Raw genomic sequence first — 16037 nt, forward strand, 5'->3', positions numbered from 1 at the left:
ACAATGCTCCTCCCATCACCCGTGTCACAGAGACGGTGGAGCGACAGATACTGAATTCGTAGGTCGGGTGGTCCTCCTTTTATACCCGTTCGCGTGGAAGAGTCTAGAACCCGGGTATTATCTACCCTTATATCTCCTGAAGTATTCGGTGGATTTCCCTGAAATCTTGACAGACTGCGTCCATAGTAATGGTTTTTATGATGGCAGTGTCGAAATAGCGATAGCTTAGCGCAAAATAGACTTTTACGGGTAAGCTAGGACATTACCATATATGGTCACGTATACGTGCTCAAGGAGGTCACGTCAGTCGCTGCGTACGTCATTGAGTTCGGCGGGTTTCATACCTTCCACCTCGCGCGAAGTTCAATAAACATACTTCGGACTTCTCTCGTAGCGGCGTTCCCGGTACAATATTAAGGCATAGAAATGAAAACAGACGTGAGTCAATGAGCCCATTCTAGGCATCTTAGAATATAAAAACTTGGTACCAGACAAGCTAATGGCTTCAGGATCCCTAGAAAAATCTAAAATTCTCAAAATTCACTGAGGGGGACACGCTGGGAGTTTCAAATCTGCATAAGAACACAGTCGGTGATATTTATCCAAAACGATAACCTATAGGTTTCATGGGCTTAAAAGTTTCCTGAAAGACCTAATTTCTTACCCCCTCCCCATATCAAGATGGCAGCACAATCTCCCAGACGAGTTAGAAAATAGAAATTAGGCAAAATTATAACTTTTTGCCTGTAACCGACGGAATTTTTACGAGATGTTTAAAAATTTTATTTTTAACCCCCGAAAAATATCGAAATATGGAGGCAATTTTAATGACGGTGCAGACCTTCTTTTCGAGGTATTTGGTGGCTAAACGGTAAGTCGTATCACAAAACGGTTGGCACAATCTCCGTTCAATTTGGAGTGATCTACAACTTTAGTCCTATAACTGTCATATCTCTATCCCTTATACGTTAAATTTGGCTCTATTTCTGGATTTACGTAAATTTTGCACTTTGTATGTGTATAATTGATGGTTTGATTCACTTACAGGAAAGATCGGATCATCAAATTCTACAAGAATATTGGCCCACTCAGTAGCCACATGTGAGCCAAATTCTATGTATGAAGGTGTCGCATAAGTACCTGAAAAGTAATTTACTGTGTGAAAACCTTACACAAATTTCAACCTATTTAACGTTTCTAAAACAATTTTACCTTTAAATAGATGAGATACGAGGAAATATCATAGGGCCAGCCATTTAGACCGCTAAATGAGGCCAGAGGTGTCTTTTCGTACAATCCGTTTTTCGATATGATGCACCGTTTAGCAGCAGTTATTCTGTAAATGAAGGTGACCATGCATATACTTTTGTATGTCGATCTACATTTATTCATTTAAGTCGATTTGCAGCGATCTAGAAGTGGTGTGTCTGACATTGTAATTAATAGTTTACAAATCAATAGTGACTGTCAGCAGGAGGGCGTCTGCTGTTGTAAACACCGACTTTAACTGGCAGTAGGAATGGGGTCCTCTCCAAAGCCTGTGCATCATTGTAATGAATAACTCTCTTCTCGATTTGACTAGCAGAAGGCAAGGGAGCGTGCATTTTTTCAAAACTCTTTTACCTGATTCTCTTTATCATTAGGTATAGGTGCCCTCTTGCAAGAATGCCCCGATTATAAATAAATTTACCCATCAAAATGTGACTGACGTTACGCATAGTGAATTGCGGTAGACAAGTGTACCTGTCGTTATCATCACAACTCCGCAACTCGCACTTTACGTTGGAAACAACGTCTGCGGACCTCCCTATGCTTTTTCTCAAATTAACGCCAAGAGACATGCAATTTAAAAATTCTTATTCTCTTCATGTACAGTAATTTACCTCGATATCCGTATACAATGTAGAATACCGTAGCGAAGCATGGGTATATTTGCTAGTTATTATTATAAGAAACATGAATCATCATCGACTGCAGTATTGTGTAGATTTACACAAAGGTAACAGTACCAAGTATGTTCAGGAATTTATCAGCAGGAAAGAAAACAGAATGAATGATGTAAATGTACAATGAATGCTGGATCCATCTTACGGGTATTTAGTTCACCTTATAGAAGCATCACACATTCTATTTTCTAAACTAGAAGGTAATTCCTTTCATGCGACAATGACAGAATCAAGAGCAACATTTTGTACAAAATAACAACATAACCCTTCGGTAGTAGAGTTATGTCTGCCATAAATTATTTAAATCAGTGGAAATAACAACTGCCTGCACAAGTGCCAAGTGCATCAGAATACCTAGAGTTACTGTAATAACTAGCAAATATACCCGAGCTATGCTCTGGCATTCTACATTGTATACAGATATCGAAGTAAACTACTGTACATGCTGTCAATAAGATTTTTTTTAAATTGCACATTTCTTAGCATTATCCGAGAAACAGCAAGGGCAGGTCCCCATTCGTTGTTTCCTATGTAAAGTGCGAGTTACGAAATTGTGATGATAACGGCAGGCTCACTTGCCTACTGCCATTCATAATTGAGTTAGGAAGTTTACATTATAATGGCAGGCCCCATTGCCTACCGTGCGGTCACAATCGATTTGGCCGGGCTGAATGGCACAGATGGTTAAGGCGCTGGCCTTCTGACCCCAACTTCGCAGGTTCGATCCTGGCTCAGTCCGGCGGTATTTGAAGGTGCTCAAATACGTCAGCCTCGTGTAGGTAGATTTACTGGCACGTAAAAGAACTCCTGCGGGACTAAATTCGGGCACCTCGGCGTCTCCGAAAACCGTAAAAGAGTAGTTAGTGGGACGTAAAACAAATAACATTATTATTATTACAATCGATTTGGGGAGTTTTCATTACAATGGCGGGCCCCGTTCCCTACTTCCAGACAGATTACAGTTGAGAAGCTTTTATTATAAAGGCAGGCAGCTTTCCTACTGCCATTCAAAATTGAGTTGTGGTGTTATAATGTCAGGCCCCTTTTTCTACTTGCAGCCAGCTTACTGTTAGTCACGCCGAGTTGGCGAGTTTCCATTTAAATGCCACTCATATTTTAGACAGGGACATTTGTTTATAATGGCAGGCGCCCTTGCCTACAGCCTAACACAATCAGGTAGGGGAGTTTTGAACAAAACTGCATGCTCCTTTGCGTTATGCATGTCAAATAGAGAAGGGAATTATTCATTAAAATGGTAAGCCCTCCTTACTAATGCCACTTACACAGGAGTTGGAGGACCCCATTCCTACTGTCACTCAAAGTCGATGTGGGGAGTACCGATTACAAAAGCACACACACACACACACACACACACACACACACACACACACACACACACACACACACACACTCTCTCTCTCTCTCGCGAACGCTACAAATCGGCATCAATGAATATATATAGATCGACATACAGAAGTATCTGCATGTTAAATATTGAAGGCCTTCAGTTACAGATTAACTACTGCTAAACGGTACGTCATATAGACTAACGGATAGTACCATAAGACGCCATATTTAGCGGTCTAAATGGCCGGTCCTTTGCTATTTCCTTGTATCTCATATATCCATGACTCAGACTGAGTTAGGAACGTTGAATAGGGTGAAATTTGGGTACGACTGACTCACAATGCATTACATTTAAGATAATTATGTGACAACTACATGCAGAGCATTTGGCTCCCATGGCTACTGGGTGGGATAATGACCGTGTAGAATTCGATGATTCTATCTTTCCTCTAAGTGATTCAAAGTATAAATTATGTGTGTAAAATTTGCAAAACTCACCTAAAATCGAGAAATATAGACAAATCTAACGTATAAGGGGATGAAAGTTGTAGATGACTCGAAATTGTAACGAGATTGCGCCATTATTTTTGTGATAGGACTTACCGTTTACTCACAAAATGCCTCGAACGAAGGTCTGCATTGTCATTAAAATTGCTTCCATATTTCGATATTGATGGGAGATAAAAAGGTAAAAATTTAAAGATCTTGGAAACTTTCCGTCGGCTACAGACGAAACGTATAATTTTGCCAAACTTCAATTTTCTACTTGTCTGGCAGATTGTGCCACAATCTTGATTTTGGGTGAGAGGGTAAGAATTAAGGCTTTCAGGATATTAAAGGTACAAAATATGCAGATGCAGTTTCGGAAAAGTAGTCAATGTAGACACACAGGCATTAGGATTTTATTTATATAAATAGATAAGGAATCTATGCCCACTCGACTTAGCCTGCAAAAACCAACCTTTCATGATATCTCCCTTAAAATCCTCCTGTCGAAAAAAGTGCACATGAGAACAAAGTTTTATAAATGGATTTCCATCGAGGTTCGTCGATTTCCAGTCAGGTTGGTCTTGTACATATTGTGGAAGAGTAGAATCACTGTTTTGGCACCCTATAAACCCCCAGTACATTCAGGGAATTTGACATGTTATGGACCTAAAACCTACCATTGGACAGGTGGATGCTAAATATAAGGTTTGCTTGAAATATCTCTGGTAGTTTCAAAGTTATAAGAAATACACCTCACATGCAGCCGCTCTTAAGTCCGATGGAACTTGTGCTGAAAAACAGTACATTAATATCTCCCTTATTAATCTTACCATAAAAATGACGCACTTGAGGAAAAGTTTTAGAAATTGACTTCCATTTAGGATGGTGGATTTCCATTACTTTTGGATGTGCATATTTTGTAGGGGTGCAAAAATCATGGTTTCCTTTTTGAATAAACCGCCGTAAATTTAGGTATTCAGAAATAATATTGACTCTAAAACCTACCCAAGCAGAGGTGGATTCTAAATATCAAGTTTGATAGAAATATATCCAGTAGTTTTCAAGTTATAAGAACACACACACGAAAGTTAAAATTATGCAGATGGTCATTAATACACCTGAAACAGATAATGGTAAGGATAGTTTGCCAAAAAAGCCAATGAATAGATACAATGTCGTCACGATTTTATTATATAGATTAATATGACAAAGCAATTTTCAAACATTATGTATTAACTAAAATCAATAGGTATGTATTATTATAAGCTAAAAGCTCATGCCAAGTAAATGTGGATAATGAGGGCTATTATGATGAAGCTGTTGATAATGTAAATTTGATTACTCAAATGTCTTGTGTTAGATCAAGTTTGGTTGAAAATATTTCTAATTCTAACTTTACATTTTCATAATTTAGAATCAGTAATAAAATCGATAAATTTTATCACACTGTGTGGTGTCCATATCGCCGACTGACAAGTGTAACTTATGTAAGACAGATCAGTGCTTCAGAGTGAGGATATGTCAGTAGTAAGCAGAACGAGATGCAAGAATTATCAAAGACATTTAATAAAATCATGTGGAAAGGGTCTTTGCAAGGTTATAAGCACGCCAAGCTTTCCAAAATCAGGTGCTCGCCAAGAAATGGTCTAAGTACACACGAGCTAAAAGCAAATGCTCAGAATTACTGTATGCTGCATCTTCTAAACACTGCACGCGAATTACACGTGCGCTAAGAAATCGTTTCAAAGGCCGCGGGATCGGGGAATGAACACACGGTCTTTATGCAAGAGAGACCTTGCACTTGCGTTCGGAGCAGGGTAGACTGCATAAACGTACTCTTGCATTTTTATATCGAAAGGGCCTTTGATCACAGCGAGAAAATACATGCCTCCGTAGAGAAGTAGCATCACTAAACGTAGCATTACATACTTTACAACAAAACGGTCGTTCTCCAGAATGAATACGTATGTGGTTTCGCAAATTGTTAGCCCGCTTAAAAGTACTCCCACATTCTTTACACCGAAATGGCCTTTTGTCAGAATGTACTAGCATGTGCCTTTGGAGATTTGTAGCACGCTTGAACGTACTACTGCAAATTTTACACACAAACGGTCTTTTTCTACAGTGAACTACATTGTGGGCTCGAAGAATACCTCCATGTTTGAACGCACCATTACATTCATTACATCGAAATGGCCTTACTTCAGAGTGAGTTGTCATATGCCTTCTAAGAGAACTTCTATCTGTATAAGCAACATTGCACTTTTCACAACGAAATGGCCTGTCTTTAGAATGAATTAGCACGTGAGTTCGGAGGCTATTTCGGGATTTAAAGACTCTATCGCACTGGTTACATTGAAATGGTCTTTCTTTACAATGAACTACCATATGGTTTCGGAGATGGGAAGATCGCTTAAATGTACTATTGCATTCTATACAAGAAAATGGCCTCATATCAGAGTGAATTAACATGTGCGTTTGAAGAGATCCTCTAATTGGGAAAGTACTATTGCATTGTTCACATTGAAATGGCCTTTTACGACGGTGCATGATGGATACAGCATTCTCCACACTGAAATAAAAAAAAAACAAAGTAACTACAATTTTACAGCAACAAAATAGAATCACAATTCTAGAAGGAAGATCAATATATTAATCGCATTTTTTACAGGAGAAGTTTTAATACTTAACCACTCCAATCAAGTTGCTACTTGTGCTTTAAAAGTCCAAATGCACTTATTTGCTCCCACCTTGAAGATGAACACCCCAGGTGATATCAAGTTAAAAATAATGAAACTTTCATGCTAATTACCTGGAGTGAAGTGAACAATTTACACAATGAACAGGCATTCAGAATTAAATGTTGTTTAACACAGAGCATGATATTTTCTACTGGTAAAGGGCAGTATGAGCCCTGTGTCTAATTCTACAAATCGTTTAAAATATCATGTTACTGAAAACTTAAACAATGGCATTGTAACAATACTTTTAAAACATTTGCCTGACGATCACGCACCCATTTGAAATATTAAATAATAATAAATTTACGGATGTATGTGCCATGAACTCCCTCGAAGACGCCGAGATGCCGCTATTTTGTCCCTTAGGAGTTATTTTACGTGCCAGTAAATCTATCAACACGAGGCCGACCGTGAAATATCACCCCTTTGAACCAGGCTAAAATCGGCCATGTTAAGATCACAAAGCCTTCATCTCTACCATCTGAGCCACTCAAACGGGCCCCTTTGAAATGAATAAAGACCGTTATGTCTTTCAGTTGTCAGTTTGCCGTTTGCTGGGAATTTACTATCTGCCACGACAGTCCTCTATTTAGAATTAGCCCTGCACCCTCGTTTCTTTCTACACCTGTTGTCTTTAAATAATTGGAAACGGAGCCTAAACATCAACACCTTAGTGTCCCACAAGTATATTCCCCAGATACCGAGCACATTATCCTCTTGGAAGGCCTATCATACTCCATTCACAACAAACGACTCCAACACTGATGAGCGTTTCATGCATACAGTCAAGTTCATTCATAACCTAACCTTTACCTCCTCATTCTGGAATTGTTCCTACCCATTTGTACCGGCGATAGTTCTTGCCATCTTCATGCCTGTTACTTCTAAGCTATGAATTTAGATAGCCTGAGTCAACCCAGCTTACACTGTCACAGAGCAAAGTTGATCGAAAAACAGATTAGGGTAAATGTTTCATCTGGGACATGAATTCTTTCTTGCAGAACACAGAGTACTGTTAATCGCAACTGTGACAGTATCTTGACTCAATCTCACTTACTATACTATCATGCTGTAAGAATATACATCCTAAATACTTGAAATTATGTACCTGCTCCAGCTGTGTATTCCCAGGCTGACATTCAATTGTCTTAAATTTATTACTAATGCCACTATAGTCTTCATAAGGCTAATTTTCAAGTTATACTACTTGCACTTACTTTCAAGTTCCAGGATATTAGACGGCAGGCTTTCCCCTCAATCAAACATTAAGAGCAAGTCTTCGGCATAGAGCAAATATCTTACTATATTTCCACCTAATTGAATCTTTCATTGCTGCAGTATACCTTTGACCCACATAAACTTTGAACAACAAAGGTGAGAAGATACAGGCTTGTCCTACTCTTGCAAGTACCAGTTCTCACCACAGCCCAATTTTTGTCCAACCCCTGAAAGTACCTTGAACCAAGAACTCAATTTACCAGCAATTCTCACCACAGCCCAATTTTTAACATAAATGCCTTTGTTTGCTTTTAGTAAACATCACTTAATCCCATTGTCCCCCAAAACGGTCAACATATTTCATGAATTATAACAGTATTCCTATCGTAGCATTTTTCAGTTAAATGGTACATACTGAAAATCTGACCCTGTTGTCTGAACCAACACTTGTTTTCATTCAAATTACTCTCAACCACTGATCGAATCCTCCCTTCCAAAATGTTAGTAGAGCTTGCCTGGTATACCTATCAATGAAATATTTCAATAGTTGTTGCAATCCATCCTGATACCTACTTATAAAATGCAATCAGAAGGTACATTAGTAACATTCTATGCTAATCTATTATTCTACAAAGCTAATTTCAATCCTGCTTTCCCATTATATTACATCTGTTCAGGCCTAATTTCATCCATTCTTGCTACTTAATGACAATGGAGTTTACTTACCAGTCTTTAATGGTTTGATGACAAAAGGAGAAAAATTAAACAAAGCCACATGGGTGGTACATAAAAGATTATGGAGGTTCTAAGTTAATTCAGAGAGGCTTGCAGACTGTAAGAATCTATAAGAGTCTATAATAGACATATTTAAATTTTACTCTGGTTTGTTGCAATTTGAGTTACATGAAGATGTGTACTTGAATACATGCTTAATAATATTAGTTTGGTGTCCCTATAATTGCTGCTGATTTTAAGAGTACGGCAATCATAATTTTGTGCTACATCAGTTCTTTGATATGCCACAAACCGATAATCAGGATATATTTGATTTTCATTCTTCCCAAACCCTTGAAGAGTAGATCAACATCTTATAATCCACAACTCTCAATTTTACAAGTGATGCAAAACTGCTGCTTTAGCCTGGTACACATTTGTAATTTCAGTTTTGACATGTAATGTGCTTACTGCTGGAGTAAATGTTGTAACATGCTGACATAGAGTTCACCTATGTTCCTGAATCATTGGAAAATAGGAGTGAAAATGAAGGAGAATGTGACCATATCAATAGCGATGACTGTGATATATTATTTGTTGAAAGTTTGACAAAGAGAGTCAGAAGTAGAATGAAGAATATTTATGTTACACATGGCAAACCGGTAATATGTTATTTTTGAATGGGTCCAACCTGGCATAACAGAAGCTATTTGTAGGAGGAAGGGAAGGCTCCTTGTGAGAACAGCTTGATGGGAGCAGCACATCTTGGGAGGAAGTGGGCATGGATGGGAATAAGGGCCATTACATCATGTTTGTAAGTAATACAAGAAAAGAAAGAATCTAATACTGAAAGTCATAAAGTGGATAACCCGATCTGTAACCTGATGGATGCCACAGCAGCACGATTTTGTAGTCATGTAAATATACAGTTTGTTGAAATTAATGTCATTAGTCAATGATCAAAGTGACATAATTTAATTGCATTTGTTAACATTGATGGTTTCACAGCCCGTACTTGTAGACTTGATATGGGCATTTGGCTTATGCTGTGTCTAGAATACAAGGTGAAAATCTTTACATTTCGCAGAGTACTTTGCTCCGCACCTTCAGAACAGAAATCTCTACTGTTCCTGGGGAAGTCTTCTACAATAATGAGAGTTTGAATTTAAGAATGCTTTACCGATGGAGATGTAGTGATATACTCGTTCGCCACCACGTGGCTCGCTGTATGCCGGCACAGCGCTCCAAGGGGTAGCTGATGACAACATTAAGCTCCAATATGGCACTAACACATAACACATCGCTTGGAATGAACCAACTGGAAAACACCGAAATGAAATAACAATATAGAAAGGATAGGGAAGAGAGAATTACCTAGGTAAATTCTTAATGGCTGACAACCACATATTACGTAACTGACAGCCAGTGTCCCTTTTGACATTGTTAGGAATGTTACATATTTCCACAGCTTCCTGTACAATCGTAGACCTGTAGTGTTTAGTACGGGTAAAAGCTTGAACATTTCGGAACACGACATCATGACCCGATGATAGGGTGTAGTGAGCTACTGCTGAGTTGTCTAGCTCACCGAGAAAAATATTTCATTCATGTTCCTTGATACGAGTACCAATGGACTGGCATGTTTGGCCAATGTATACCTTACAACATATAAAGGGAATTTTAATAATAATAATGCTATTTGCTTTACGTCCCACTAACTACTTTTACGGTCTTCGGAGACGCCGAGGTGCCGGAATATAGTCCCGCAGGAGTTCTTTTACGTGCCTGTAAATCTACTGACACGAGGCTGTCGTATTTGAGCACCTTCAAACACCACCGGATTGAGCCAGGATCGAACCTGCCAAGTTGGGGTTAGAAGGCCAGTGCCTTAACCGTCTGAGCCACTCAGCCCGGCCAGGGAATTATTTTGTACACCCCAGTGTGTATTAGTGGGAACAATTTGTCCTTGGTTTTACCTAGACTGTTAGCAACTTTGGACGTGACTGAGTGTGTCCATCTTCTCCTGAATTCATATACTGGTAGCAAGAGTCCTCACTATCTCAGAGCAATCAGCCAACAGAAGGAACTCCAGCACATAATTTGCAATCTTGGCCAGTCTGGAAGACTCTGAAGGGATAAGAACTGGAATACCTAGAACCAAGACTACACTCAAAAGATGGGGTTATAAACATAATGCAACTGCAACTGAGGTGCAAGTCAAGATCTGTCCAAAATCAAAACTTCATTACAGTCAGTGGCTGCATAATACTGGAGCACTTTCAACATTTTGAGGATACTTGGATACGATCATCATCAGCAGAACAAGACAACTTGGTTGTCACCATAGTCAATCATGTTTTGAAACACAAGAGAGAATGCAGGCGAGTTTCTGATCCAACTCTTGCACTCAGAGACCTATGGAACCAAATTCGTAGGTAAGAACACCAAGAGAAAGATCATAAAAGCCATTATATTTTGTGGCTCTGAGCATGATCAGCCATGAAAAGTTACCAGAAAATCATTGATGTCATAAAAAGGAAACTAATTTGGAATCTAGCAGGACCAATGGAAAATATTGGGTTTAACAGCAAAAAAACAATTGGCCAGATGTACAGCGATATGAATGGAGAGGCTACAAGAATGGTCAACCGCAAGGTCACTGAGAATGAGACCTAAAACAAAATGGTGACTAAGAACGACAATCATTGTACTGCCACAGCTGCAAAGCTACAGACCTTCTGAAGTGGTGCCATCTAGGTGGCCTGGTCAACAATGGTGATCCTACTGTCGTCTAGATATGAATGCAGAATTCTACTGGGTGAATAGTATGGCAGACTTAAATTCATGGAGGATACACTGGATGCACCACCAGAAATGTTATCATGTCAATGATGACATGCAGTTCCAAGATTCTGGACTGCCTTTCCAAACCAGATTACCTCAGCAAGGATCGAAACCACAACCTTGGGACCATGAATCATACTTTTGGCCTTCTGGAATAGCTAGCAGCTCTTCTTTTGACTCTCAGTGATCTATGACATTGGCATGCAAACATCCTGTATAATATTATTCATGCACGTTAGAGAATTAATTAAAAATCCAGCTAAAACAGCCCAGCAGAATTCTTATTTCTCTGGTAGAATAACATAGGAAGTTTAAGGCATGAAGCAGCCAACCTAAACAGAATCAGACCATACTGCCTCTACAGTCAAGGGCAGTCCTCTTAGTGATGCAGTGGACATCCATATGCATTCACATTGCTGTGTATCGGTACATATGAGTAACTGAATTCTTTACTATTCAGTTGTTACCTAATGCTTACCAAGTGAAAGATTCAGATTGCAATAACATATATTTTCTACATGAAGAATGGGACTAAGAAATATCACTATTAGTGAATGATTCTTTTGATCCAATTTCACTTTGAATTCTAAAATGCCACACATATTATGTTTAGAGCAAAATTATGTACAATGCCTTTAGTTTTCATTACAGCAAATATCCGTATTAATCATGAATGAGGAAGGTTGGGCCCGATATACTTCCCTACTCTGCTCCATTTTAAAGCTATACATTATATAATTTTAATGTCTGTTAACTACTTTTCTCTATCTGGTCACATTCCAAAAAGAATAACAATCCCTCCCTTATCCCTCCTTCAGAAAGACCAGTAAGGAACAGCAGAGTAGGGAAGTATTCACTGCTCACCCTTCCACATTAAATACTTAAATTCCAGCCTTCAACTGAATAGCAATGGCACATTTACTTCTCTACAAAAAACACTATTTCATCCTTTGACAAGCAAGTATTCAGAATCAACCATTTTACATGGCTTAAAATGTGTAATAAAATAGTAAAAATCTTGGATAATTCAAGAGTGATTTAATGAATTTCTATTTCACTTGAAGGCAAGATAATTTCTTGTGACAATGAGGCAAGTGCAGCATAATCTCTCTCTCAAACCTGCGAAGTTAAATATAGTTCAGTGTCTCACATCAACCGCATTTCTGTATGGTACCATTCTTTAAAACATTATTCCTTTCGGGTCTAGTGAAGGAATGAGGCAAATCACAAAAGATTCAAAAGAAAGAAGTACATAAACAGACAACAATGGAAAACAAGTGACTGATATCATTTGACATCACCAAAATGTGCACTAACATATCAGCAGAAGAACATCACCAACAAGCAAAACAAAGAGAAAAATACTCAACACCCTAAAAGCGACCCTAAATCAAAACACGTTCATGTTTAGTAACAAGATGATGAAACGGGAATGCCCTGTCGACATTCGCAAGTGTTAGAAGTGCGATCTTACGACCTTAACTTCGTGTGAGATTGAAGGAGGCGAATTATCTCAAGTTGTTGGTAGTGACTAACTTGTACAAACAATAATACAAGAGTGATAAAGTTGGTTTCATAAAGTGCTGAAATGAAAGGGATTAGATGATTGATGTTTTAAACAATCACGAAGTAACTTGTGAATTTCATTTCAGTTCGCAAAGACTGTACCATAATTTAGTTTACGGGACTGTTCCGCATCAACTTCTCTCAAATGACTGTGTTTTTCGTAAGACTGTAAAGACAGTGCTGCAGTAAAAACTTAGCTTCTTTTCGTAAGACTGTGCCTCAGTGAATACTTAATTTCTTTCCGTAAGACTGTGCGTCTCATTTCATAAGACTGTGCCCTCGAGAAAAAGTTTCTTCCAAAGACCGTACTCAAATAAGACTGTGCCTTCGTGAATGAACGTAATTTCTTTTCATAAGATTGTGTGTGCTCTAACTTGCATTCATAGAAGTGTACATTCATTTTATCGTGTTCAAGCATTACGTTAGACTGTGCCCTAGTGACTTAATTTATTTCTTTTCATTGGACTGTGCCAAAGTGATGGGGTTCATATCATTTCGTAACACTGAACCTTAGGCATAGAAGGTTCCAGATTATTGTGTTACCCCATTAATTTTGAGTTCGTCGACGAGTGTATCAGACGATAAATACTTTCTTATTTTGAAGTGAACTAATTTTCCTCATCGTCACACACTGTGATACTCAATTTATTTGAATTTCTTCGAAGTGTTTGCGTCCAACTCTATTAATCGTGGAACTTGGGAATCTTCAGTGCAGTGCGGTAGAGATGTGTCGTATCAGATTCTGTTGACATTCTGTGCCAAGTCCACACATTTCTCTACTCCCTTCATGGGATTTCGGTGGAATAAAAGCTAATTAAATATTACACGTTGCACGCAGACATCATCAGACGTCAGACTCCCAGGTTCGAATCTCATCCGAACTTCAAAGGTCGTCAACCGCCGTGGGATAACGTGGTACCACGGTGCTGACAGGAGTTCTATCGTGAGGGGGAAAGAGTTCGACAACGTGGGACATCACCGACGCCGACGGACGATGTCTCTCCCTACTTCTACCTGGACATTCAAAATCTCAACTGTTCGTCTGTAAAAGATGATATAGTTTGTGATTTTTAAATAAACAGAAGTTTTAAGTTAATAAGGACTTATTATACTACCCACCTCTCTCTTACTCTCTGAGCATGGAGCGTAGACGCGCTGGCGTCAATCCATGCTTTCCACTGAACTAAAGTATGGGCGTTCCTGTTACAATACGTTAACCAAAATGAAGGATAAACCAAGGGTTCACCATTATCGAGAATAATAGCGAACATATTCCTAAACAGCCTTGAGAACAAACTATACATAATGAATGCTTCAAAGGAATGGAGCAGAAACCTTGATAAAATAATGTGCATTTTTGGTAATAATGTCACAAACAAACAACACTTATTTGACACATGAAACTCAAAATGTCACAAACAAACAACACTTATTTGACACATGAAACTCTTTATACAATGCAATGATATCACCATGGAACAAGAATGAATTGGTAAGATCAACATTTAGAACACTGCAATCTGTACAAATAAACAGTGATAGAAGATGTACTCAAACATCACACACAAGATAACAATTCCAATCACCCAACCAAACACAGGGATGACTGCAGTGATACACAGAGCTATAACCACATCAATGTATAAAATTAATTTTAATAATTAATTATGAATAAAACTAATCACAATAGAAAACAACCAATCACCCAACACAGTATATCAGCTATTGACTGGAGACTTCATTACTGAGGATATGATAATACAAAAAGGTGATAATGAAAGCTGTAACGGCTCTTCAGTTGTCTTTAACTTATCCTTCTATGCTATATTTCAAATTGTCGTTCAACAGTTGAAGGAAGCAATGAAGAGCAAGGGGAAGTAAATAAACACTGCGCACTGTGCAGAAGGCACTGACATACCTGCTGACAATTCAAAAGACATTCAATTTCTCTTGAACAGCATCAATGAAGTAAACAAGGAGTTCAACATTAAAATAAACATTAATGAAACAAAATACATCAGAAGAACAAAGTTCATGGTAATCAGCAAACAGGTTCACCAGAGCTGTTATCACTCTGGACAGGAACACCATTTCCTAACGTGCTGGTTAACACAAGATGTAGAAATGAGAAATGTGTTCCTGAAGCAAAAATATCTTGTGTAAACCATGAATCCAGATTTGAAACTTGAGGGCATATCTGGAAGTGTTACAAGCACTGCTGTATGGTTTCAAAAGATGGATATTAGACCTAATCTATGAAACTACTGCAGGCCTCTGAAGTGTGGATATTAAAGACCCCATGGATAGACCATGTGACCAATGAGGAAGTACTCTACTGTGCCAGTAAAACACTGCAGGCCTCTGTACAGTAGAATGTTCAAGACCCCATGGATAGACCATGTCACCAATGAGGAAGTACTACACTGTGCTAGTAAAACACTGCAGGCCTCTGTACAGTAGAATGTTCAAGACCCCATGGATAGACCATGTCACCAATGAGGAAGTACTACACTGTGCTAGTAAAACACTGCAGGCCTCTGTACAGTAGAATGTTCAAGACCCCATGGATAGACCATGTCACCAATGAGGAAGTACTGCACTGTGCTAGTAAAACACTGCAGGCCTCTGTACAGTAGAATGTTCAAGACCCCATGGATAGACCATGTCACCAATGAGGAAGTACTCTACTGTGCTAGTAAAACACTGCAGGCCTCTGTACAATAGAATGTTCAAGACCCCATGGATAGACCATGTCACCAATGAGGAAGTACTACACTGTGCTAGTAAAACACTGCAGGCCTCTGTACAGTAGAATGTTCAAGACCCCATGGATAGACCATGTCACCAATGAGGAAGTACTCTACTGTGCTAGTAAAACACTGCAGGCCTCTGTACAGTAGAATGTTCAAGACCCCATGGATAGACCATGTCACCAATGAGGAAGTACTACACTGTGCTAGTAAAACACTGCAGGCCTCTGTACAGTAGAATGTTCAAGACCCCATGGATAGACCATGTCACCAATGAGGAAGTACTCTACTGTGCTAGTAAAACACTGCAGGCCTCTGTACAGTAGAATGTTCAAGACCCCATGGATAGACCATGTCACCAATGAGGAAGTACTCTACTGTGCTAGTAAAACACTGCAGGCCTCTGTACAATAGAATGTTCA

General features: G+C 38.9%; 1 protein-coding gene across 3 annotated transcripts in view; it reads right to left on the bottom strand.

The window, feature by feature from the left end:
- Positions 1-4945: 4945 nt before the first annotated feature.
- Positions 4946-16037, bottom strand: part of LOC136866915 (zinc finger protein 85-like) — a 67589-nt gene continuing 56497 nt past the window's right edge. For all 3 annotated transcript variants that reach the window (XR_011017952.1, XM_068226905.1, XM_068226904.1), the window contains one exon: positions 4946-6354. Coding sequence is in view for 2 of the 3 variants with exons in the window: in XM_068226905.1 (XP_068083006.1) it covers positions 5562-6354 (793 nt within the window). In the remaining variant the exon portion in view is untranslated. The remainder of the gene's footprint in view (positions 6355-16037) is intronic.

The sequence above is a fragment of the Anabrus simplex genome, chromosome 3 (genome assembly GCF_040414725.1).
Source record: "Anabrus simplex isolate iqAnaSimp1 chromosome 3, ASM4041472v1, whole genome shotgun sequence".
In the NCBI taxonomy this organism is placed as follows: domain Eukaryota; kingdom Metazoa; phylum Arthropoda; class Insecta; order Orthoptera; family Tettigoniidae; genus Anabrus; species Anabrus simplex.